The following is a 26,487-nucleotide window of genomic DNA, read 5'->3' as shown; positions in this document are numbered from 1 at the left end:
AATACACAGTGTAACTGGTTCAAACTTATACACATCATTTATTGTGACATTTAACATTGCTCTGTAATGCAGTCAAGGGAACATCTTTTTGCAAGAGAAGCTTATAATCGCTCTCCTCTGAACAAACTGGCACAATGCGACATCCAGAGTGAACAACCTTCTTGTTGTTAATAATGGGAATATCATTTAGTTCACATAGCTGTTTTTTTTTTTTTTGTCTAATTTGTTATACTGATAGTTATAGCTATCCCACCTCATTCTGCGTACATGATTTATTTTTTCTGTCCCTCTCTGTCCTGGGAATGCAAATTATTCTCCTGAGCTGCGCTTTTCTTCATCTTCAAAGCAACCTGTGCTCTCCCGGTCAAACGGCAGTAATCAAGCGCTGTGTTGGGCGATACCAACTTGTGCAACGGGTGGGGTGGGTCAGGGGGATGGGGGCTTTTAGAATTTTTATCTGATTTATTATGATAAACTCACGATCAATTCAGAACTCCAGTAATGTAACAAAATGAATGTCTTCTACAGATGTTTCAGATGAACATGGAAGGTTTGTGCTGATCACCGGGAGGTTTAAGTTCCCAATCCCCCTAAAAACCAAGCCCCTGTTGTTGCTAACTGGAAATTTGATTCATTATATTAAAGGAATACAGCATCCCTTTAAAAAAATTGTATGTTCAACTTGATTGGATGGTATTTTGTTTCCTGCCTGGTGTTAAAAAACTGGGGCCATTTTTTGCTGTTTTCATGCTTCATTTCTCCACCTGTGTCTTATCGACTTAATCAACTGTGCCGCTGTGTGTGGCCATCTGCTGCGATGAAATTTGCACCATGACCTATAACCCTGGGTATGTATTGATGCACTCTTGCAGCTGTAGATGCCCAAGGGACTCTCTTGCCTGCTTATGTAACCCCTTGACCCTCATATCCTCAGAAGGAGTGACTCACGTGGGTTATCAGCCAGAGTGACTCAGTCTATGCCTGCATATCTCTCTTTCAGGAGCCTGGGCTAATATTACACAGATGGATATTCTGTGTGATATGGTGAAGAAAGTCTCTGACATCAGCCATTTTTCTCTGGTTTGAGCTCTGTAATGCCTTACACTGAACAGCTCCTCACTATCAAAGAACAGCCATAACGGATGTGAGATGAGAGCTGTGCTTCCGAGGTTCAGCTCAGGGGTTGATCTGTGTCTTGCGGTGTGAGCTTCAGAGAGACACACAAAATAAAAGATCAAAAGCCAGCCACCGACAGGCCAATAGAGGCTTTTAAAAACCAATACTGTCACTGCGGAAAGGCCTTCCCTCAATTACAATGTTATTAGCCCCAACATAATAGAATAATGCAATCCTCCAGGAGAGTTTAGCTAATCCCCAGCAGTGGCAAGTTAAAGACAGACACGCAGATAAAAGCATGAGATGATAGAAAAAGAGATGGGTTAGGGGAAGGGAGAAAATAAAGCATGAAAGAAAGAAAAAAGAAAGAAAGGTAGAAAAAATGAACGAGAAAGCAGGACAGGTTGCTTGCTTACAAAAGCCGAGTGGCTGTTCGTATCCGCCTCCTCCCATTTCATTACCGCTGTGTATCTGAGGCTGTGTGGTCATTTATCATGTGCTGCGCTCTGCAGGAGCAGCTTTACTGTTAGCAGGTCTAGGCAGGCCCAAGCTGGGAACTAGGGCACCACGAGTCTCGCTCGGCCTTCCTCCTCTTGTTCCAGACCTCGCGCCTGCAGTCCCACAGCTCCATATACTAATGAGATCTCACTATCAAACCAGTCCCAGCCTGCCTCAAACTGGGAGCCAAAAGTGACAAAGCCCGCATAAGAAACTGCATTGTGCTTGTTTCTCTGCCCTGCTTTCCTCTTTAAACCTAGATTTACTGCCAGCATTTGGTCTGGTGCTGGAATGAAGCATCACAATAGGAAAGCGGCAATGATGCACACTGATATGGCCCATTGAGTTCTTGGGGACTGCGTCAGGGCTATATTTGATGTCTTACGTAGCGCAATCAATAGATTAGCAGAACTGCCATGCTGGTTGAGGTGCTGCCGTCGTGAACAGGCAGTTGCTCTTGAGTGTGTGTAGGAGATTATCAGCACCCTGCAGCAGGAAGGAGAATAGCAAGACTGTCATTGTCAGGATGAATGAGTTACTGCTGAGTAGGGTAAATCTCACCAAGCCTGGCTTTGCACTAGCTCCATCTTCTGGATGACCTGATCACAGGTCGACTTCAGCAAACTAAATAAAACATACATATGATCCCTATACAATGAACACTAATCACACGATCCCGTTCTATATTTCACATTTCTAATGCTAAAATATCTATTTCCCTACGTTAGATGTGTGTGTTTGATATTTCTGGTAGAATTAATTGAATAAAAGTATTTAACTTATTAACTTATTACTAGTCATCAGAAATGAAACAATAAAAATGTATCAGGCAACAAAACACAAACAGCACCTGAGCAGCTGACCTGAAAAGCACGAAAGCCTGAGTTCCAAGCCTGGCCTTCATCAAAGTGCAGCTGAGGCCCTGTGTTCACACAGTCAAGCCCTCCTCATCCCTCATGCTGTGTGTTCAGCAGCGATAATGCATTTATCCTCATCCCAACTTTAGAAAGGGTGCTTCCCATCAACCCCTCTAATGGAGCAGCGGGCACAAACAGAAAACAGGCTATGAAGAGCACGCTACTGTCAGGCTGTAGTAAATACCACACACATAAAAATAAATGCAATTGAGAAAAACACCATGGCATGTGGAGTGCAGCCGTGAGCCATAAAATACATGCTGCATGTCCTTTGACATCTATCGGCAATTTTTGTGTGTGTGTGTGTGTGTGTGTGTGTGTGTGTGTGTGTGTGTGTGTGTGTGTGTGTGTATGCGTGTGTGTGCGCATGTGTGTGTGTGTGTGTGCTCACGTTTGTGTGTGTGTGTGTGCACGTGTGGGTTTGTGTGAGCCAGTGTCTTTTCCAGTAGACCCATGGGTGCAGTGTGTAGCTACAGATTCATCTGCAGGGTAGGCTTAGGAGCAGGAAGCAATCTGCAGGAGCATGTTGATGGGAATCATCATTGATGATGGCACAGATTAATAGTCCTTAGGAAGGATGTGACATTCACGCTCTGTTGGATCCATGTGTCCACACTCACTGGCCAATCTCAGCTGATTTGTGAAAATTAGCCTCTTTCTCTCTCTCTTCCACTCCCCGTTTCTCTCTGTCTCGATGATGCAGGTGGCCTTGCCCACACCATGCCATGCCAAATGAGCTCAGAATTAATGACATCATGTCCCAGCTCCAAATACCAGCAGCATGCCTCACACTCTCTAGGGCTTACCTCGTGTTCCTTGTGCATTTCGGTGCAAATTTTTGTGCTTATTTGTCCTTGCGGATTCACAGTCCTATCTTACATAAATAGAACATTTGTGTCGAGTTGTGTTTTGATTTCGATACATCATATGTCACGTTGTATTATTTCATCCAAAGACCTGCGTTTAGATTATAGACTCATATGGGAATACATTAAATTGATCATCTAAAGTAAAGTTCTATTCAATTGTAAGAGGTGGATAATATATTCCAAAAATTTGTTAAATGCTTGAATATCGGCGTGTAAGTGTACACAATCCGAATATTTACATAGATTCTGCATATTTTTTGCACTAACTTTAAAAGGGGGGGGGGGGGGCTGAGGTTCACATTACGTCTTTTAAAAGATTTAAGAAAGAATTGTGAGTCTTGTGGGAGGCACAGTGGGTTAGCTCTGCTGCCTCACAGCTCCAGGGACGTCAGTTTGCTCCTGAGCTCAGGTTACCGTATGAGTGGAACTTGGCATGCTTTCACTTTGTATCAGTTCTCCAGTTTCCTCCCACCTCCTAGTGGATTTGCTACACTAAACTGACACTAAGTGTATGTGTATATATATACAGTACTGTGCAAAAGTTTTAGGCAGGTGTGAAAAAATGCTGTGAACAAAGAATGCTTTCAAAAATGGAAGTGTTAAACATTTATTTTCATAAATGAACAAAATGCAGTGAATGAACAAAAGAGAAATCAAAATCAAATCAATATTTGGTGTGACCAGCCTTTTCCTTCAAAACAGCGGCAATTCTTCTCGGCACACTTGCACACAGTTTTTGAAGGAACTCGGCTGGTACTGTAGGTCGTTCCAAACATTTGGAGAACCGACCATAGATCTTCTGTGGATGTAGGCTTTCTCACATCCTTCTGTCTCTTCATGTAACCCCAGACACACTCGATGATGTTGACATCAGGGCTGTGTGGGGGCCGAGCCATCACTTCATGCTGGTTTGAAGGCAAAAGGTAGTAACACCAAATATTGATTTGATTTAGATTTTTCTTTTGTTTGCTCACTTTGCATTTTGTAAATTGACAGAAATAAACACTCTTTATTTATATTATTGAAAGCATTCTTTGTTTACAGCATTTTTTCACATCTGCCTAAAGCGTTTGCACAGTACTGTGTGTGTGTATATATATATATGCGTGTGTGTGTGGGTGGGTGTGTGTGTTTGTGTGTGTGTGTGTGTGTGTGTGTGTGTGTGTGTGTGTGTGTGTGTGTGTGTGTGTGTGTGTGTGTGTGTGTGTGTGTGTTTATTCCTGCCTCACACTTATTGTTGCTGGGGTAGACTCTGGATCATCCATGACACTGAATAGGATACAGCCATTACTGAAGATGAATAAAAAGTTGCATTGAAGATATTCAAGTGATATTTAAAAGCAGATTGCTGACAATAGGAGTTAAGTAAAACTTACTAAACACTCAGTTAATATGTAGAATTCACATTGTCTACGGAAAAGTTTCACAAGCATTTTGTTATTAAAAACACTGACAGTAAATGTTGTTCCTCGTCGCATGTACTTGAATGTAATCCGTCTTTACAGTACACTGGTGTTCCGTTTCACTTGAGGAATAGAAATCATTTCCAAACAGTAGAAAAAGATGAATTATTTGAACTAGCACTTTTCTCCCCATTTGGTATATGTGTATATTTAAATAAATAAATGTTAAAGTGTTAAAGTATTCGTCGATAGAGACTTAAAAGCACTTTTGCACATTGCTCTGGATGAGGACGTCTGGCAAATGCCGTAAATGTGATTATTTTATTGCTGCAAATCTGATATAAGATGAATCAGGACACTGTTGGCTTTCAGTATGAAATGTTTTAACCTCTGTTGGGATAACCTTATAAAAAGCGTTAGTGGATAAATATAACAGCTTAAAGTTTTAATTGTTTATGTGCAAGCACTTTCTACAGACAGTAGGAATGGTTTTAATATCACAATTTACTTTGAAAAACGTGTTTTTTTGTTGTTGTTGTTTTTGCTTTTTTATGAAGACTTTGCGCTAGTAGGCTAGGTAAAAGAGAAATACTTTATCCATTAAGCATCACTGTGGAGTATGACTGACAAAGAAATTCAATGCTGAGCATGGGAACTCCCCATTTTCTGGGAAAAAAAGAGTTCAGATTTCACGGTATAGATGTAAACTTAAATGTAACCTTTTACCAAGCTGCCAGGTTTGCACTTTTCATTGGGAATTTTCCTAAACCAGGATGTAATTTTCTCCATCTATACTGCTGACATAAGCACAGTCTGATGTCCCCTGATAGCTGTAACAGCCTATTATCTGATTTCACTTCTGAAATTCTACTTACTTTGAAAGTCAGTCATCCAGTCAGGAATGGCCTGAAATAGAGGATTCATTTCTACCAGTTTCTGTGATCTGTCATCCTTTACTAATGTCTGCTTTACATATGTCTCAGAAGGGATTCATTATGTGATCAGACATTAGCAAATGCCTGCCAAGTGGTTTGTTCTTTGACAATCTAATCCTAGTGCTTACATGAGAATGCAGAAAGCAGGAGTGAAACAGCACATGGGAAGGAAATGTGCTTTTTAGAGAGTACACACTAGTGATGCCACATAAATATTTCATCAGAGTGGAGTGGAGACATGACATGATGTACGATCATGCGGTGTGCAGTCAGGCAAGATGCTGAGCTTAAGGCAAAACCTGTGATTCATTGCAATTCTAATTACAGCAGATACTTTTTGAAAAAATAGAGATTTAAGTCAATTAATCAGTCAACTAATAAAACAGCCAGTCTATCTATCTATCTATCTATCTATCTATCTATCTATCTATCTATCTATCTATCTATCTATCTATCTATCTATCTATCTATCTATCTATCTATCTATCTATCTATCTATCTATCTGTCTGTCTGTCTGTCTATCTATCTATCTATCTATTTTTTTATATATATATGTGGCTCAAAAGTTAAATTGGTGAAGAGGTGTCTCTTTATAATGTACGTGAAAGGCAGGGGATGCAGTCCTACTAGTCTCTGTATAACTAGTCACCTATCTACTTATCTATCTGTCTATCAGTGATTGAAGATGTGAGAGGTTAAATTAGAACAAACCATTGTTTTATTAGTAATTGTGATTAGTAAATGTGGAGATTATGTCATGTGATTTGTTAGCTATAAAATAAGACATTCTCAAACTCTCAGCTACAAAGTGCCGTTAGCGTATTAAAGTATCAGTTAAATGTTTCAGAGTGCTTCTTTTGGTTCAGTATCAGAACAGAGGACCCTAGAGCTATGATAAATGCATATACAGGGATCAGTATTAGATCAACACTATGGAAAATTATTATTACATTTCTATACCTACTGTAACGTGTTGTGAAATATCATGTGGCTTTTGCTGGGCCTTGGATCTTCAGACCTGTGAACTGTTAGCGTTACCTTCAACAGCATTTAGAAAGGGATCTGTCTTCACCACTTTGGTCTCTGATGGTCTGATGATTGACAATCTGCCTGAAGTAACATTGTACTTTTATTTGCTCACACAACAAAGGTTCTGACATAAGGATAATTCAGAGCCGTGGGAATACTTTAGTAGCTATCACGTCTGACAAGGACATACCATATTGAGAAGGACATAGCTAAAGGACAAAGTGATGCATCTATTTTGGATTGTTTAACTCTAAAAGAAAAAATGAACATGAAATCTTTTCAAAGCCAAAATCTATGTATAGCTATATTTTCTCCTATCATGTGGGCATGAAGAGCGGTATTTGATCAAACATGCAGGACACAATGGGAATAAGTATGTGGTAAAGAAATATTGGATGGTGGAGAAGAGGAAAATAAATGTATGTATGATAGGGGAGGAGGGATGGTTGCCATGATACAAGGGCAGGACGTATTAAGTTCTAACTGTTACTACGGTATCAGTGATATATAATCAATTCCAGTGGGTCCTTACTTACCCTGATCGCTCTCTTTCTCTGTATTTCTCTTTTTTGTTCAGACTGTCTACAAACACTGGCTGTGTTTCCAGTACTTCCAGACCACACAGATGCATTGCAGCAACAGGATCCCATGCAGACAGTATTGCCTGGAGGTCCAGCAGAGGTGTCCCTTCATATTGCCTGACAATGATGAGTTAATCTATGGTGGAAGCCCTAGTTTTATATGCACAGGTAGGCAAATACACAGATATTTGGTTCTGCATACTGTCTGTTTGTTGCATTGCAGTGCAATAAGGCCTGTGTCCTCCAGTCAGTCGGCAGAGTTTGTTTGCAATGCCACCTGCTGGTCACACAGAGAAGTGTATGAATTTAAAGATTTTGTATTTTTAACATTAGCAAACATCAAACGACTCCTTCATGCTAAACAGTAAGTTGTATTGTGAAATTAACATGGAAAATAACTTGCATTTGCATCTCAATTGATATATGTTCAGTAATTGATATACTGTAAAGATGCCACTGCACTCTGATAATATAGCACTACACTTACAGTATGCTGGAAAAAGTTTCTGTATTTAGATGAAATGACCCATTGATTATTCAGAGTTTGAGGAAAATGTTGCCAAAAATTCACTCATATATTGCCCCACTATACATGATTATACATGTTTAGGCTGAAATAAGTGAACATTTATACAATCTTACTTGATAAATGTCTGATATGGAAGTCTAATGAACTCAGGTGTTTTAATTTATCTGTGTAATAATGTGCTGCCGTGTCTCTCAGGGCTCTTGGAAGAAAGCCCTTCAGACGTAGAAGCAGAGTGCTGTGACGTTCGATGGGACAGCAAGTCTGACAACAGCTCCAAAGGGACTTACAAAAGAACTCACCCGTCATGCCAGCATGGGACGTCCCTGAGCTCGTCAGCAAACTCCAGACTGTGCAACAGCAGGCTCAAACTCTGCCTGCTAGTCCTGGTCCTGCTTCATACTGTGGCCACAATCACAGCCTCCCACAACCTCAGCACCATGTCCTCCCTGGAGGAGAGTTCCACCAACGAGGAGTGACGAAGCAGACGGTCATTACAGCCAGCAAACATCAGGACTCAGTCCAGCTTCGGATCAAATGCAGTGCTTTCTGGGACTCCTAGTGCAGGACGGGATTACTGTGGACATGCAATCAACAAAGCAAACAAACAGTCAGACAGGAAGACAGACCGACAGATTCGCAAAACATCAAAGAACACTGGACAAACTTAATCCAATGTCATGAACAAGGGACAACACCACAGCCTTTTGTTGAAAGAGACCTCTCTAGGGTGGAGTTCTCTCACACCATATTTTTTACACTGTGTCAAATGGTTTGGATTTCAGTTGCACTAGATGACTATAGGATCTCTTCATGTTCTCGTTTTTCTTTTCATTACTGGTCTTTGTGCAGGAAAGGATGGGACACGATGGGTTTTGTGTATATTATCAAAATGAAATTATGAGTGTGTGCATGTGTGTGTGTATGTGTGCATATCTGTGCCCAACCATATGCTTCATATATGCTGCTCTGGCCATCATACAGATTACTATGGAGTCTAGAAAACATACAAAATCGACCTAATTGAACGTCCAAAATCCTCCAATGATTCGCTGATCTATTCTCTCTTACTATAGTTGACTTCGCATACAGCAGTTTTGCCATTGCACTGTCACTGGGACAGTAGGTCAAGACTTTTTGAGGTTCCAGATACAGTATGTATGAAATTTACAGAAAAAAGCTAACTGGAAGTAGACGTGCTTGCTGAAAAAGCCTTAGTTAAATTGTCATTTTTGGAATATGATTCATGTTTACTCAACCTGCACAAAAGCATACGCTCCCTAAGTCTGCTTTTTTTTTTTAACAGCGCCCTCAGTACTTTATTTATATTGATATATTCTCTATTCTGTATTCGGTAACTGCATGTTATTACTAATGTTTAGACTAAACAGTCTAAATTTTATTAATAAACCCAAACGGAATGAAGACGTTCGTAGCGCAGTGCGTTTGAAGCAGATTTTAAAGGACTCTCAAAATGACTTCTGATTTTATTTGGAATATGGACATAGCCAGAAAGAACATAAAAATACAAAACAATCAAACGAGCATCCATTGCTTTGCTGAATATCTCGTATCATCCACACTAAAGGGCTTTTACATTGTTTACACATGCACACATTCACACACTTCTGCGATTCTTGCTTAGAGAGAGAAATACAAATACGGCATGGACGGCTCAGCTGCAGTTTTATTCCTAAAATAGATATTAATAAAAAAATATTTCTTGCTGCATAGTTTTGACGATCAACCACATGGTCATGCAGCTCCCTATGGCCAGGTCCCTTATAAGTGACCCAAAGATATGAGAGTTGTTATTTTTCTGTCTTTCTTTTTTCTTTCTTTCTTTTTTTTTTTTTGACTGAGCAGGAGCAGAGGAGGAGATGCTAAGGGCTGATTTTCTGGGTTTTTTCCCCCTTTTTTCTACAGTAATACTCTACAAATATGAGCTACATTCATATTCATAGTGGCTCAGAGACACAATCATGATTAGCATTTTAAGCGCATGAGTGTTTGGATTTGTACTTTTTGATTAATCTGAGTTACAGTGGATAGCTTGGGCTCCAAACAGCATTCTTAGGCCGGCGGCAGAGACAGGGTCAGTGACTTTCATTCTGCATCACAACCCAAAATATTCAAATTGAACTATATTGCTTACTAGAATGGATTCGTTGGTTTCTTTTATGTATTCTTTATAGAGCTGAGGATTCAAGATTTACGGTGTTCCTCCTTACATTTGGGGTTAAAAAAAACATGGTTCGAAACTACTGATGTTCTATAGAAATAGAGAGTTTGTTCATCTTTTCACATACACAATACCTTAATAAGATCGTTTTTAAAAGGAAACAAATGGGTGGCAGATGAAGTCGATTAAATCTTTGGTCTCAGTAGCCTCTAACCTTATTGTACTTCTAAAAAGGTACTGAATTTCTTTATTCCAAATATTCCAAACATTAAACTGCATTGGGTTTGAAACTAAGATTTTTCACTGCACAAGAGTCACACTGGCGTCGAAGATGCTGATTTATTTTTGGAGAGTGAATTAATCGTGCATTCACCAGACTTTTGGTTTGATGGAAAATGAATACTAAATGAGCTGAGACAGAAATTAGCAAACAGTCACAACCTTCAATTTCTTTCCATCAAATTTCATTTCACTTCTTTGTCTCGTGAGAATAATATGATGTCCTATGAATCAAAGGACATTTCAAATCAAAACAAAGGACACATAACACTTTGAAATATTTTGGAAAATTAGATAATATAATAACGGCATGTTGAATACAGAGGTGTATTTTATTAGCAACTCAAATTCTCGGTGAAGTGTGGGGACTGTGGGAATTGAAATTAAAATAAAAAAATGGTTAAAAAAAGACATCCCTAGTTCGGTTTTAAAACCTTTCCAAACTGAGAAGCTCTCAGTTCTTTGCAGTTCACCAATACAAAAGAAACTAAGCTCAGGAGTTAAAGTAAATGATTCAAAATAACAAATATTGGTAGGAAATGTACATCATTCAGGTGGCCGTGTAAGGCATGGCATGGCTTCGGTACAACATGGAGTTGTCTAATGAATAATTAAAAGAGACCACAGAGAGATGGCCCTCCCGAGATCTTATTAGCCAACTCATAACACCAGAGCCTCTTTTGAGACCACCTGCTATGGAATGGCACAGAGAGAGAGAGAGAGTGAGAGAGAGAGGAATTATTCACCCCATACACCATCTCTAGGCAAGCACACACAAACACACACACACAGCACAGAGCAGATACACACTAATCCACAAATAAACAGTTCCATCCCTTCCATCTGGACCTGTCCGGAGAAGAGAATAGAACAAGCAAGAAAAAGACTGATGAGACAATAATAAGAATGATAATAGGAAGGGAAGCCATAGCATATAGTAGATAGAAAAGAGAGACATGCCCCCTTAAAAATGTGTGGAAAAGTCCAATGCGCCTGGCTAAACACTCAGCAGCAGAAGCACATGACTGAAGTTGTGAAGTTGGACACACTCTCCTCTGGAATCGTTCACCTACTCTGTGTGTACACTGTGTGTACAATAAATATCAGGAAGATATGCCAAAACCACAAGTTTTGCAATGTTACCCTATAGGTTGTCAGTCAGCCGAACTTTCACGAGCACTGAGGTTGAGTGAGACAAAATGGACATCTAAAGTCAGCACCCCATGTCACTGCATCAGCAAACCAAATCTGTGAATATCACTTTAAATGCAGGAACCCAAAATGAGTCTGAAACTCCTTGTACCATTTCACAGCATGTATGCGTATGTTTGTATGGGTTCAGTTACTGTGCCTCAGTGACCCCCAAGAATGAATGTAACTGATACCTGCTAATATTGCTAAATACCACCAAACCTTCAAATAAGATGTATTTTATGCTTGCTCACATGCAGTACATGTGCATTTTCAGCTATAAATACAACTATGTATGTACTGGATCATCACCATGCATCAGTTTCACTTGGCAAGCAGAAATACTTTCTCCTCTCTCTCTCTCTCTCTCTCTCTCTCTCTCTCTCTCTCTCTCTCTCTCTCTCTCTCTCTCTCTCCTGTGGACCTATGCAGCCCTGAACCTCAGTCATTTTTCTGTTGTAAATATGTTATAAGAATGCCTATTTATGTGTGGGTCTATTTCCTCTGGAGGTTTCCTTGCATTCTGGGTTTATGTCTTTTTTTTTTTAATTCCTCTTTTGGAAGTGTCTGAATTTTTATTTTCATTTTTGCTTTGTTTCGACTGAGAATTATTCTGAGTGGTGTGGTTTAACCATAAGGACTATCCTCTGAATCACAACCTCAGCACCTGATGGCTGTGATTATAAATGGAAAAAAACAAAAAACAAAAAAAACAAAAGCAAAACAACACAAAACGTATAAAAAGTTAAAAGGCATATAGAGGTTAAAAGGCATATAGAGATAACATTAAGACTATGATTATTTAAAGAAAAGGATTATTATATTACCGGTATATTGTAATATTATAGATGATTTAGTTCAGTACCTTCTTTAATTTTTTACAAACAACTTTGAGGAATTATTTATAAAACAAACACACAGTTCATGATCTTTTCAAAGGTATGAAAACTACAACTAAAATGGTTAAAAATGTGTTCTGATGAAAATAAATACAGAGATGTAATCTGTTAGTTTGTGTGCTGTTGTTATTTACCGACATGCAGAGATTTGATCTGTTTTTTATATCGTATTACTCACAGTTTGGGTTTTACACAATAATCAAATGACTGACACTGGTACAAGTGACAGGAATCGTAGGTCTAAACACATCACTATGGATTTACAAGAAATTAGACTGGGTAACATTTTACAAAGATATAAAAATATCATAATGTGCCTGTTATATTATGCACAGAAACACATAATATCGTCTCTTTACTAAACTGTTTAATCTGCAAAGGGCCAGTGTGTTACACTGTTAACCAGTTAATCTTGTCTTTCAGTAGACACAGGTGCAGCTTCTGCTTGGTTGGAATGAAAACCAAGCCTTGACTTGAACCTGCACCCACCCCGGCCCTTTTACGAATGAGACTGGACACGTCTTCTTTAAACCGCAGCTATGTGAATAAATAAATGCACAGCACACAGTTGACAAAAAGGGGAAGGTTGCCTCAGGAAGAGTCTCTGCCATAAATCCTGCTCCAAATGTGTCAAATATGCAAATTGGATAATCTGCACTGAAACAACTAAAGAACAAAATAGATTACATTTTCGAATGTAAACATTTCACACAGCTTTAACAGGCCTAGTACAAACCTGTCATAATGTTAACATGAAATAACTTGTGTCCTGTAGAGAGCAGTGAACTCAACACCACTGAACACCTTTGGGATGAACGGGAGTCTGACCTCATCACCCAACATCAGTGCCTGATGTCAATAATGCTCTTGTGACTGAATGAAAACAAATCCCCACAACCTCGCACCAACATGTATTCGGAAAAGCCTTCATTTTAGAGTGGAGTTTATTATAACAGCTAATGGGAGATAAATCTATAAGGAGATGTTCAACAAGCATATATGGGTGTGGTGTCCATAAATGTCTTGCCATATAGATTATAAAGCATTTTATTTATTGCAGATACTGCATCAGGTATTAGTTCATCATACAAGGACACTGCATACACACACACACACACACACACACACACACACACACACACACACACACACACACACACACGCACACACGCACGGACGCACGCACGCACACGCGCACACGCGCGCGCGCACACACACACACACACACACACACACACACACACACACACACACACAGGACGATATCTAAGCTAAGTACGCTTACTGCCCCTAGTGGTTAGGATGCGTGAAGCAGACATGCAAATATATTGCCTGAAGTCCTGCATATAATAAAAACATAAACATAAAAAGCTCTCGACTGGAAATTGTGATTACGTTTGATGTTGTTCTGGGGTATCAGCAAATCTTGTCTGAGTTAATAAATTCAATACTAGTCAATACACTTAAAGGGAAAAGTTACCCTCTCCAAAATGTCGGTGGCGTTAACGTATGTGGTTTATATGACCTTACACCATATTTATGGTCTCGAATGGAATTACAGGAAGGCAGAAGGTCTACAGGATATGATGGTTTTGTCATTAGCTAACGTCACATTTTGAGGTTCTATCTTACAGAGATACAGTACATGCTTTTTTAATGTGTTTATGTGAACTATATCTCAAAAAAGCAACATTTCATGTAACACACAAGATTTAAATTGATTGACTTAAAGATTAATTACATTTATGATCATATATATATAAAATATTTTTATTTATTTATTAAATGTAATGCGTTGAATTAACTTATAAACCATGTTTAAAATCTTTATACGAATAGTTTCTAATCGTTGGCGCATGTTTCCGATCGGACTGATTACGGTGTGACACATTGGAAAAGCGGTCTGACTAGTGGGCTAACCAGCAACCGAGCCTGTGTGGAATGGATAAACGTGTGCGTTTAGCACACACACTAAACCATTTCTGTTTGAAAATGTGCCTTTGAAGAGTGTAACAGATGTAAGTATGCGCATGAAGTCTTACGTTTTGTGTTAGTTAAATGGTCATTTCTCTACTAAACGTGAGGCTAACAACAGGTTTGCTAACTAGCCATTCTAGCTGTCGGTTAGCATGACCACAGTAATCAAGCTTGTGAAAGAAAGTACACCAGTGTATTTATAAACCTCAGCTGATTTTGGTTAGCTCTCTGGCTAACCTTAGCAATGCGACTGATTCGTTGTGTTGGTTTCTGTATTTACCGGTTCGTTACTAACATTAGCCACAAACAGGTGAACAGGAAGCGACACAGTGTTTGTGTTCGGGTTAAAATGTTTAGTTCTCGAGCATTGAGCAGTGGTTTAAGAGCTGCCTGTTATCAGCCTGTAGATAGCTAACATTCTCAGAAAAAGGGATCCAGGTGTCCACTTTTCATATGAATGTTATTAAGGATTATATAAACTATTATAAACTATACATCCTTATTTTGCAAATTCAATGCAAGTTTATTTCTATAGCACATTTTACAAGTGACCGTCTCATTGCAGCTTTACAGAACATAAACATCGAACAAAAGGTTATTATAAAGAATACTATAAAGATTAATATCATACAAGATTCAAGATTAATGTTAGATAGATTTGAATGTGCTTATATTTATCACCAATGAGTAAGTCTGAGGTGACGCAGGTGACTGTGGGGAGGAAAAACTCCCTTAAATGGTGAAGAAAGAAACCTTGAGAGGAACCAAAGGACTCAAAAGGGAACCTCATCCTCATATGGGTGACACTGGAGGTGTGATTATAAATATACAAAGTTAGTGGAACGGTTAGGGGGAGGGGGGGATTAAAACATGTCAATTTTCAGGAAAGTTTCAGGAAAATATTTAACAGTGTATATATTAGGGCTGGGCGATAAAACAATAACAATATGTATCGCGATAGACACGTGATCGATATCAATATAAAATGTGTTCGATAAACGTTCAATGTTTTTTAGAGACACACGTCAGAAGAAAACACAGGTTGCGAAGCAAGTTTGGTTGCATTAACAAAGGCACTCGCTCTCTGGTAACCTAGCAACGTAGTGAGTGACACGCTAACAGCCAATCATGTAACAGGATCACGTTCAGTTGCGCCATATTGGAATGGAGTTTAATTTATTAGGGCATTCCTCAAGCAGAATGGATTCGACTGGCGGCGCTCTGAACAGTAATAAAAAAAAAGACATTCACTGAATAGAGACGGTAAAAGTGGGTGGGTGCAATATTATTGGTCTTAAAAAGTGGGTGGGTCCTGTCCCACCCACATATAATGTTTCCGACGCCCATGTTTATATTTAACACTGCACTATTTTATTACACTTTATTAAGCATTTCTTACATTTTCTTTCATTTTGCACCTTAAATGTGAATTTAGAAAGAGAGAATTATTGTGTTCATTGTGACTTTAGACTTATGTTTACATTTTAATTATTTGAGATTTCCATGGTTGTTGACGTTTCTGTCTTAATAACTGAGGGGATTATGATCAGAGGATAAGTTTAAAATAAAATTAAGTTTAAATAAGATACGATTAAGCATAAAATAAAAGAAATGTAAAAAAAAAAATTTATTGATATCGACCGATATGAAACACTGAGATCGTGATACAGTTTTCAGCCATATCGCCCAGCCCTAGTATATATGTGCAAGGGAAGCTGATACGGAGTCCTTCGTCTTTTAAAGATAAAAGACATAATTGTGGCACACCTAACCAACTATATTCTGTTTAGTGGATTAGTTTGGACTTTTGTGACATGAGGACAGCAGTGTTACTCACAGTCTTATGAAAAATACATAGAATAGTACAAAGATTTGGCATGGAGCTGTTGTTTTTTTTGTTTTTTTGTAGCCCAGACTGTAGATTCATGCATTAGATCATTAACGGTTGTGTCATTTGGTTTGAATTTATAGGTTTGTAGAAAACACAACATTTGATCAGGCAGGGCATTATAATCCTTATTAAAATTTGGTATTACAAATACACCTACCTGCCTGCCTTTAAGTATGTGTGTAATACTTTGCCCCATGTCATACTTATCATGTCCTAGAGACAATGTGATATTATGCATTGCTAAATGCTACATGATGCATGATGTACTTTCACATTCTGTATTCTTTGTCAACCCGATTTGTCCATAGATTACCTGTAGAGTGAGATCAGAGTATCTCCTGTCAGAAGGCTTGTCATGGAGAAGTCATGGAGGTTTTGGGGGACACTGGAGCGATGCCTGCTGACTGTGGGCTCGTGGGTTTGGGGAGTTTGCCGAATCTCACTGCTGGCACTTATCCTTACCTTCCACCTCTATGGAGGCATCTTGTTGCTGTGTCTCATATTGGCTTCTGTGGCTGGGATCCTGTACAAATTCCAGGATGTGTTGCTGTATTTTCCTGATCAGCCTTCCTCCTCACGCCTTTATGTTCCCATGCCTACTGGAATTCCAAACGAGAGTGTCTATATACGTACTAAAGACGGTGTGCAGCTCAACCTAATTTTGCTACGCTACACAGGTGAAAATCCTGCTCTAGTTCCCACCATTTTGTATTTTCATGGCAATGCAGGGAACATCGGACACCGTGTACCTAATGCACTGCTCATGCTCGTTAACCTAAAAGCTAACGTGGTTCTGGTAGACTACAGAGGTTATGGAAAAAGTGATGGTGAGCCAAGTGAAGAGGGACTCTATCAGGATGCTGAGGCCACACTTGACTATGTCATGTCACGGCCTGACATTGACAAGACAAAAATCATATTGTTCGGCCGGTCTCTGGGTGGCGCTGTGGCCATCAGGTTGGCCTCAGTTAACCCACACCGTGTGGCGGCTATAATGGTGGAGAACACATTCTTGAGCATCCCACACATGGCGTCTACACTCTTTTCCTTCCTTCCCATGCGCTACCTTCCTGTATGGTGCTATAAGAACAAATTCCTTTCCTACAGGTATGTGACTCTATGCCGTATGCCCTCACTTTTCATTTCGGGCCTGTCGGACCAGCTTATCCCGCCTGTCATGATGAAACAGCTATACGAGCTGTCGCCTGCGCGGACTAAGCGCCTTGGCATCTTTCCTGAGGGAACGCACAACGACACCTGGCAGTGCCAGGGTTATTTTGCTGCTCTTGAGCAGTTTATTAAAGAGCTGCTCAAGGGCCATGCGCAGGAAGAAGCATCCCAGGGCTCTGCAAGTGTCACCATCATTTAGAAGCTGCTTCCACTACTACTAATGTGGATGTGCTGTAATAGAATGTTTATTTTTACGCTCTTCGTCTCCCCTTTCCCGATTCCATTTCTAGCACTTAATCTTCGGTGGTTATTATATTAAGGATATGTGTGTGGATTGTGATTGGAGGACGATGCGGTTTTAAATATCCTCAAAGCTTTCAGTTAAAATATGAATGCATGAATGATCCACTTCTATAATGTAATGTCTTCATTTTCATACACTCATTTGTACTGACTGTACAGCTCTTTTTATACAGAGACTTTACCATCCAAGTTATACCAAATGGTCATTCATGGGCTCATCCTACTGTATAATAAAGATTCTTGTCTAATAATGTCAGACAAAGTGTTAAGTATTTTTGTCAGTATATTTCATTGGACCTTGTGGTGTTCTATTTTGATTTGAAGGTTCTGGTGAAAAATCTTAAGAGCTAACATAAAAAACCATACAATAGGCATTGACAGTGTGTGCAGATGCAGTCTGTGTTGTGGTTTTTTTTTTTTTTTTTTTTTTTTTTTTTTTTTTTTTTTTAAACAAAAATGTTTTTAAAGGCCTTGTTTTTGTTATTGAGCTTAGTGATCGAAGCTGAAAATGGGCTCAGGAACTGTCTGATGTCTGAGAGAATCCCCTCAGTTTGGTGCCAGACAGCAGATGGTGTATACTCCCTTCATCCAAAGGTGACTCTGAATCGTTGTGGTTGATGAGAGGCTTCAAACTGTAAGATTTTTTTTTAAGTGTAAAGCATGTAGGAGCATGACAGTGTTGCGATCACAACCCTTTAGCAAACTGTAAATAAGATCTAAAATATCTAAGAGCGCAGGTCTTTTTATGCTGCTTTACTTGGTTTTAATAAATGCTTATACTTTAGTAACATTGCAGAAGTCCTTCCAGTTTTCCCTCAGTGGACGTTGCTATACCGCAGTGTTTGGATTCCTCAGATGTGGACAAACAGTAAATAGTTAACTCACCGGACAAATTAGAGCTCCAGTGTGTTGCCCAGAATTTGAATGATAACTAACATAATGTAAGAATTAGCTAACCAGTTTGCTATTCAGTAAGTGCACAAATATGTGCTCATTATACTCTTTTAACAAAGTTTATAATGTAGCACACACAATTTGCACCCTCTAAACAAAGCCCAATGTTTTGGCTGCAAGATTTGCTGTGTGTCGTGTTTTCATGTAGTGCTGAAAAGATCTTTTTTTCAAGACGGAATAATCAGGAGAATCGATCAGTTTTCACAGAAATAAATGTATAAAGGCCTTTTATGTGCATGAGTCCACATTAAGACATTGTCAGATGTTTCCAGCCCTGCTAAGATATTAATTAGAAATGTATTAAATTAATTGAAAACTGGTTCTGATCAATTGACCGAATTGTACCAAGATGATTTACATGCTGCTTGTAATAATGTGGTTATTTTTTTTATTGTTTTTTTTTTTTTTTTTTTTTAAACATTCAGCATTAAATATTCTTATAAGAGGAATTTATGAAACAAAAAGAGTCCCAGACGCTTTTTATATGCTTTGTATATTTTCCTTACAGAGATTATATTTAAGTCACATAACCATCATGATTATAAATGGATATTAAATACATATATATTACGATTTATCTTTTGACTCGGACACTTTTTCAAATCCAAATCAGTTCTAACTTGTAATGGTGTTGAGTTGATTTTTTTAAGGGCATCATCAGTTGGTTATGTTAATAAATGTTGATTGCTTGTATGATTTATGGGATTTTACATCCTCCAACCAAAGTAATGGCTGATCAGCAATAATCCTGTGTACATGTCTGTTTTATAGCTGACCGTTTAGAAGGTATTTATTCAATTCAATTCAAGTTTATTTGTATAGCGCTTTTTACAATAGACATTGTCTCAAAGCAGCTTTACAGAACATAAACATAGAGCAGAAGGTAAACATAATTAATGATAAAGGAAATAACGAATAATAACGAATTTATCACAAAGGCCACTATCAGTGTGAAGTGTGTGAGAGGCTTATCGGTTTCAAAATGCAGTGTGTGAGTGAACTGAAATGTGCAACTTGTGTTTAATGCTGTATCTCTAATGAGCTCATTATTATTAGAAGGTTGAGTTTTATGACCATAAATGCAACAGAAGTCTAGTCCTCAAGCAGTGATATCAGATTTTTTTTTCTGGTAGAACTAAATGCGAGTTTAATCAGTTTTTATTTCTTCTGTTAGGGTATTTTACACACACACATGTAAAGAGTTCTACACTGACTTTATTGCGTTCTTTTCTGCCATTTGAAAGTGCAAAGTGCCATATGAGTGAGATGTGCCATATATGTGGTGTGGTGTGGTGTGGTGTGTGTGTGTGTTCAGGTGGTTGGGGGTGGGTGGTTATGAGTAACTGTCATATCCTTGAGTGTTTGTACCAAATAAAAGTTCCAGTAGAGCATGAAAAATGTTGTAAGAGCTGATCACTGATTCCTTATCCATACTTTAAGGAGCTTCTGTTCATTTCATTCGATTAGATGTTGTTCAATCTTTCTGTTTTGCACCAAGGAATATTTTGATACTGTTTTGGAAACTTGTTCAGTGACCAGTGTCCTGTGAACATAAACAATGAATTCCTTTATTGTTTTACAATCAGTGAGTGGCATTCATTTTGCTTTCAGTATAATTTGTACACTTCCTTATTGAAGGTTAATTCCATGCCAAGTCTGCAGCTTTTATTGGTGTCTCTCTCTTGGTGTGTGTGTGTATATATATCTATATTTAGTGGAAATGAATTTGCACAAATGTAAGAGATTGTTTGAGACAGTTTTTATTTCTCTCTCTCTCTGGAATGTAAGGCAGAAAAATTTCTGGTGAAAGGAGGTGTAGAGAATTTGGCCGGAAACTGCAGGGGTTTGGTTAACTTTCAAAGATGAAGTCTTCTCTCTCTCTCTCTCTCTCATTCTTTCTCTCTCTCTCTCTCTCTCTCTCTCTCTCTCTCTCTCTCTCTCTTTCTCTTTCTCTCTCGCTCTTATACACATGCGCGCACATGCACACACTTTCTCTTTTTGTTGTGCAGAGTTCTCTCTTCACTTTGTGATGAGGCGAACACAAGGACGAAATCATTATTAAGTGCCTGAAAACAGAGTAGCTTGTGGTAGGTTTACATAATTTTCAGCTTTCTTGGAGCAAAGCCATCGCACTGTCGATCCGAGACATTTCACAACGTTTTCGATGTAGGTTCAGATGTGTGTTTGGTTCACTGGTTTCTACAGAAGCACCGATGTATTTGAGAAAGAATGTTTGGTGATTTTAGTTCCTTTTCTGTTCATTCTAAGTAAATCCCACTGAAACTGTGGATAATGCGTGCACTGGGAGCTGCTCCAGTTCAGGTGGAGGGTCAGAGGCTTTCGTGGGTTGGTATGGTTTTGACTGTGCTGGCGATTACCTCCTCTTCGCTATCAGTGCTGTCCCTATACCACATGCTGGCTCTGCATGCAGAGGTGGAAGTGCTGAAGAGCGAGGTGAGTCGCAGGAGAGAAGGTTGCAGAGACACACCGGTGGAAAGCATGAAAGGACCCCTGCACCAGCAACGTGAAGATGATGCCAACACAGCTCCGGTGAGACATAACTAGAGGTGGCACCTTGCAGGGCTTTTTTATCCTTTATGCTAGCTAAATAAATATGTTCTAACAATTAAATATGTTGTACTTATTATGGGGGACAATTTGATATCATCGCAGGGTGTCATGTGGTCCCTCCTGCCACCCCCAGCACCTTTTTTATTTAGAATGCTGCAGTATCTGTACTTACAAAGAGTCTCCTTGAAGTACCTTGAATTACTGCCATGTGCCACAAAAAGAGGATTTATTAATGGTCTGGCAACATCTGAAAATAGTAGATAAGCTTTATACTTATCAACAGCCTTAGCACTTTCTTTCAAATGAGTTGTATTGCAGCAGTCTGATAACATTTCTCCTTGAAGTTTGTATATATATATATATATATATATGAGTCACTTCTCTTCTGTCCTGTCTTCTGAGCCTGCAGTTGGAAACAGAAGCTTCTGGAAGGCAGCAAGAACAGTTCAGGTTGAAGAAGAGAAGTCTGGGAAGTGAGTCTGAACAATCAGGCAAAGTCCTATTTGCAAATATGTAATATGTGGAATTCTCAGTAACACTGACCCGGTTGCAGTCTGCTGTCTGCAGGCTAATGCATAAGTAGCATGCACTTGCAGGAAACACTGGCAGTTTTTTTTTTATTTAGTGTGAACAAGTAAATATGGTTGTGTGGTTTTAACACATACGGCGGCACGCAAGATGTGCGGATTAAATATTCGTACAGAGATGCTGACAGATTAAACGTGCATAAGCAGTTCAGCATCAATCAGACATACGTGCGAGCGGAACCGACGAAAACACTTAGAAATACGTATAAAGCATGTAGTATGCATATGAGACACAAGGTAGCTTTCAAACATTGGTGAGAACAAGTGAATTCAAAACAGATTTAGTAAAGAGGGGAAGTCAGCACAGCATCCAGTACACCATGACCTCATAACCTACAGCACTGTAATCCAGAGATATATGAGATATTGCCAAAAAGAAAGAAAATTCACAGTTACCAGCTCCAAAAGTTGTCTTGAGGGTATCTGAAATAACCGAAGGAACTTCTAAACACATTCAAATTAATAGCAGAAATTTCCAAATTCTGGAAGGGCTGTGCAAACTAATCTAATTTTAATATTGCTGTGTGAAGGTTTTTTTTTATGCTGGCTTAGTTGGAAAGGAAAAGGGAACTGCAACTCAATACAAATTATTTAACTGTTTATCAGTATGATGAAACAATTTTAAGCTGTTGGGAGTGGATCAACAATTTAAGTCAAAACAGGTTTCGGAAATCTGGAAAAAAGTGTGGGATACTGTAAAAGAATAATCTTCCAGGATGACGCTCATTTTGAAATAATTGAAATTTCATAAAACCCTTCAAATTGTCCTCTGTCCTTTTTCAGCGCTTCAGCCGTTCTTGCAGATGATGCCAGACAGCAAGAGGGCGACCTTTCAGAAAGGTAACACAGAGATGTTACTATAGCATGTTTCGTTATGTTTAAAACAGCTAGTATGGCAAACTCGTTTTTTTCTTTATTTTGGAAGAATAAAGCCATTTATTTTATTATAAAGCTTATTTTGTCATCCATTAAACACGATTCTTTGCTTTGGTCAGACTTTGCAATGGAGAAACACACTGGCATTCCGTGGCAGGCTGGTCTACAGCGAGGCGAGGCTCTTGAGTTGGATCAGGATGTCATAATGGTCAAAGAGGAGGGCTACTACTTCATTTACAGTCAGGTAGATCCCTATGAATCACCCACCATTACACAGGTAGAGCCTTTAGCAAAGGCAGTGAGGCTGAAACTCGGGTGCAATGAAAAATCATTCACTGTCTGCTGTGGATTTATGTCATGTGTATTAGATTCTTACAACCATGAACCATCCATTTTCTATTCACTGAAATTCACGACCTTATTCACAAAGCTAATTATTATTGTTTATATCATGCACTGTGCCTTCAGGTGTTTGTTTAGTGTTTAAACCCAAATTAAGCAAACATTCATTGCCTTCTTTTTCCAGGTTTATTTTCAAGACCCGCATTATGCAATGGGCAACATCATGATCCGCATGAAAAAGCATGTGGTCGGGGACGAGAGTCAACATGTTGTTCTGTTCCGCTGCATCCAGACCATGAACGTGAAGGTTCCCTATAACACCTGCTACACAGGAGGTAGGTGATGATCACTTCCCACTATAAAATTCAGATTTGGTCATAATGTAACAGTGACAAAAATGCTTTTAGTGTTCAAACTTATCACACTTTATATTTATTCATTCCTTTTTTCAGTTTATGTATTTTGTTATTTGGGCTGTTTGGTTTCTTGTCTTCAGGGATAGTGAAGCTAGACGTTGGAGACACAGTGGAGCTGCTTATACCTCGACCCACAGCAAGCATCTTTCTGGATGGAGACTGCACCTACATGGGAGCCATCAAACTGGCCTGATTTACATATATGGCTTTTGGCAGATGCTCTTATCCAGAGTGACTTGCATTTATCTCATTTATATAACTGAACAATTGAGGGTTAAGAGCCTTGCTTAATGGCCCAGTAGTTGCAGAATGGTGGCATTGGGATTCACAAACTTCCACAACCTTCTGATCCTATCAGTAGTCCAATGCCTTAACCACTCGGCTAATGTACAAAATAGTAGAAATGAGACACCAGCTTGTACTGCTTTTGGAAATCTCAGTACACAGGGTACTTCCTTTAACTAACCTGTAGAGACCTGTATTGTGTATTAACTGTTAGGAGGTGGGGAACTACACAATATTTCACATATGGAGGTTGATGTGCGAGTGTGAGCAAATTATATGCAAATTCGCGGTGGTAAATTTTCTATCAGTGTGAATGAGTGTATGAATGTGTGTACATGGTGCCTGGTAATGGGCTGGTGTCCCAGCTGGTATGAATCCCACCTTGCAGCTAAGGTTCTAGGGATTGGCTTTGGAAAGCACTGCAACCCTGACCAGAATAAAGTGGATACTGAAGATGAATGACTGAATCGATTGCTCCTTAGGTATGAATGTGTGTCTAGTTGTTGCCCTATGAGGTGTTATGCTTAAGATATGGATGCTCAGATCTGCCTGTGGACCTCGGAAACTATAGCTAGCGTCATAATGATGTGAAGCCCAGAGCACCATTTTCCTGCATTTACCCAAGTCTACAAGCCTTTAAGATGGACCTTTTAACAATTTCCGAGTACTTTGTGGCATCTAGTACATACATCACTGTCTTACTCTGTTTTTAATAAAAATGACATGCATCCACAGATGCAGTCTGCTCACTAACATGTAAGACGTAAAGCCAGTACTTACAACTGTTGTGGTCAATTTTCATATTGCTTTTGCAAGCATAGAACATGTGGGTTATAACCATGAACAGACTAGAGTTTGAATTGGCCTGTGAAATTAGGCAACAGTTAAGTGACTGGTTATGAATATATTTTAGCCGTGTGATTTATTTGTGGTTATGTGAGCTTTCTTTGCACTTCAGCAGAGGGCAGCACTGCCACATCATATGATCACAGTCCTATGGCTTAGCTTTGGATCCACTGTTTTTTTCCAAGGGTTATGGAGAGTATTTTGCATAATTTTTCATAACCTAATTTAATCACATGTTCAGGCTTTTACAATGACCCGATTCTGTTTTAGTCCCACTTACACTTATGTACAGCATACTGTATGTGTGTTTCAGTTATTGATCCAGGTCAGTAATTGATGTAAATTTCTGATTATTCTGTAAATCTAATGTGAACTGTATTATATTCACAAATGGTCTTCTTTAACCCATTTATTTCAAACAGTTCTCACTATCATTATTAGTCTCATAACTGCTAGAAGCCCAATACTGACATATTTTTCAAGTGTAACCTTCAGGAGGCATCAGTTTCCAAGCTTCTGCGTAAAGGGATGTTTCACATGTTATTAAAAAATACATCTAAAACTTGAATCACTGAGCTACTTCAGATTTTCTTTTAACCTTTAGCTAATAATATATATTTTTAAAACGTATATGTATTATTGATGTAACTGTATGCTAAGCACTTTTTTTTTAGCATCAATTTGTATTAAGCTCATTTTATGAATTTTATTAATATTGATATGACCATATGTTTATATATGTTGATATCTGACCAATGTAAAATGTTACCTTAGTGTTGCAGGTCATAGAAAATTGTTTACTGTAATAAATTGTACACAAAAATTTGCTTATTAAATATCCTGTTAGCTAATATTTAATGTCTTTTATAAATGTGTATTTGTTTGTGATATTGTTCCTACCATTTTAATTGATTTAGCTTCTCATATTTAAATTGTGGACAACTTTACAATTGTGGTACTGAAACAAAGCCATAGTAAGATAAGTTATATTTCAGTAACAGGTTGCTTTTGTGTTCTCCAAACATGCCAAATTGTTTTCAGACGAGAAATATGAACGTTTGTTGTTGTTGTTTATTTGAAGCATAGTGTTGTGCTCATATGGTGTGACAAATTACTGTTCGGTATTTTACTACATTTTCAGACTCCAAAAATAAAGGTGATCATTGGAAAGGGGGTAAGTTTACTTATATAGTATGCATATATACGTATGCATTTCTATACAAGTATGGACATACATAACTCCCAATCCTCTATCACAATCTTTGAAATGTATCTTACAACAGAAATGCTTCTGTACTTTGTAAATCAAATCAATATTTGCTATCAAACCCTCTTTGCCTGCAGAACAGCATCAATTCTTCTTGGTGCACTTGCGATGCTTGGCATCTTCTGGTGTAAAAGGGAAGTAAGCATGATCTGCTGCATTAAGCTTCCTTTGCTGAACACTGTGTCTACGGTGTTGCTTGTTTCTTTGTGCTTCTTCTCAATAGCTTGAACAGCACATATTGGGTTGCTGTACCCAAGTACGCGTTGAAATCTTTCTCTGGAATAGACCTCCCTTATGCAGTGTAACTGGCTTGTGTCTTGTTGCTGTGTTCAGATGTGCCATGGTGTATGACCTGTGACATGAAACTGTCCTTCATAGCCTCACCTTAGTAGCAAGTTTGGCTGTTCCTCACACGGCCGTACAGCCGTTTCTGTTTCATTTAATGACTATGTTTCAACCCACATATTAAACTGATTATCATTAGGACCTGCTTGGTATAGTTTGGTAATCACACCTGAATCTGATCCAACAAAATCCCTACAAAAAAAGTGCACAAAGTGTGCAAGATGCTGGTTT

General features: G+C 38.8%; 3 protein-coding genes across 5 annotated transcripts in view; all 3 read left to right on the top strand.

Annotated features, from left to right (window-relative positions):
• The window catches only part of LOC113654629 (NALCN channel auxiliary factor 1), a 110,627-nt gene extending 98,298 nt beyond the window's left edge, over positions 1 to 12,329 (top strand). Inside the window, exons 2-3 of the mRNA XM_027164884.2 lie at positions 7,346 to 7,517; positions 8,074 to 12,329. Of these exons, the coding sequence (XP_027020685.1) occupies positions 7,346 to 7,517; positions 8,074 to 8,354 (453 nt within the window). The 3' untranslated portion in view covers positions 8,355 to 12,329. The remainder of the gene's footprint in view (positions 1 to 7,345; positions 7,518 to 8,073) is intronic.
• A 1,610-nt stretch (positions 12,330 to 13,939) lies between these two features.
• abhd13 (abhydrolase domain containing 13) lies at positions 13,940 to 18,029 on the top strand. The gene is made up of 3 exons (XM_027164585.2): positions 13,940 to 14,046; positions 14,266 to 14,444; positions 16,603 to 18,029. Exon 3 carries the CDS (start codon positions 16,650 to 16,652, stop codon positions 17,661 to 17,663), a length of 1,014 nt encoding a protein of 337 aa, XP_027020386.2. The 5' UTR covers positions 13,940 to 14,046; positions 14,266 to 14,444; positions 16,603 to 16,649; the 3' UTR covers positions 17,664 to 18,029.
• A 192-nt stretch (positions 18,030 to 18,221) lies between these two features.
• On the top strand, positions 18,222 to 25,916 carry tnfsf13b (TNF superfamily member 13b). 3 transcript variants are annotated; one of them, XM_047815133.1, is made up of 7 exons: positions 18,222 to 18,401; positions 20,990 to 21,271; positions 21,702 to 21,765; positions 22,663 to 22,719; positions 22,875 to 22,999; positions 23,282 to 23,432; positions 23,594 to 25,916. In XM_047815133.1, exons 2-7 carry the CDS (start codon positions 21,014 to 21,016, stop codon positions 23,704 to 23,706), a joined length of 768 nt encoding a protein of 255 aa, XP_047671089.1. In that variant the 5' UTR covers positions 18,222 to 18,401; positions 20,990 to 21,013; the 3' UTR covers positions 23,707 to 25,916. The 3 variants fall into 3 exon arrangements, with proteins under 3 accessions (XP_047671089.1, XP_027020387.1, XP_027020388.1); XM_027164586.2 differs by lacking the exon at positions 18,222 to 18,401 and adding an exon at positions 20,632 to 20,887; XM_027164587.2 differs by lacking the exon at positions 18,222 to 18,401 and adding an exon at positions 20,633 to 20,808.
• The last annotated feature ends 571 nt before the right edge of the window (positions 25,917 to 26,487 follow it).

The sequence above is a fragment of the Tachysurus fulvidraco genome, chromosome 6, assembly GCF_022655615.1.
Source record: "Tachysurus fulvidraco isolate hzauxx_2018 chromosome 6, HZAU_PFXX_2.0, whole genome shotgun sequence".
Lineage (NCBI taxonomy): Eukaryota > Metazoa > Chordata > Actinopteri > Siluriformes > Bagridae > Tachysurus > Tachysurus fulvidraco.
This window is presented reverse-complemented; position numbering and strand designations above follow the sequence as displayed.

Bases quoted from the DNA above. Each gene is read 5' to 3' on its own strand.
- abhd13 (XM_027164585.2), top strand. From the start codon at position 16,650: ATGGAGAAGTCATGGAGGTTTTGGGGGACACTGGAGCGATGCCTGCTG.
- tnfsf13b (XM_047815133.1), top strand. From the start codon at position 21,014: ATGCGTGCACTGGGAGCTGCTCCAGTTCAGGTGGAGGGTCAGAGGCTT. The intron at 23,000-23,281 runs GTAGATCCCTAT...TTCTTTTTCCAG, and splicing joins ACTACTTCATTTACAGTCAG to GTTTATTTTCAAGACCCGCA. The intron at 23,433-23,593 runs GTAGGTGATGAT...TCTTGTCTTCAG, and splicing joins TAACACCTGCTACACAGGAG to GGATAGTGAAGCTAGACGTT.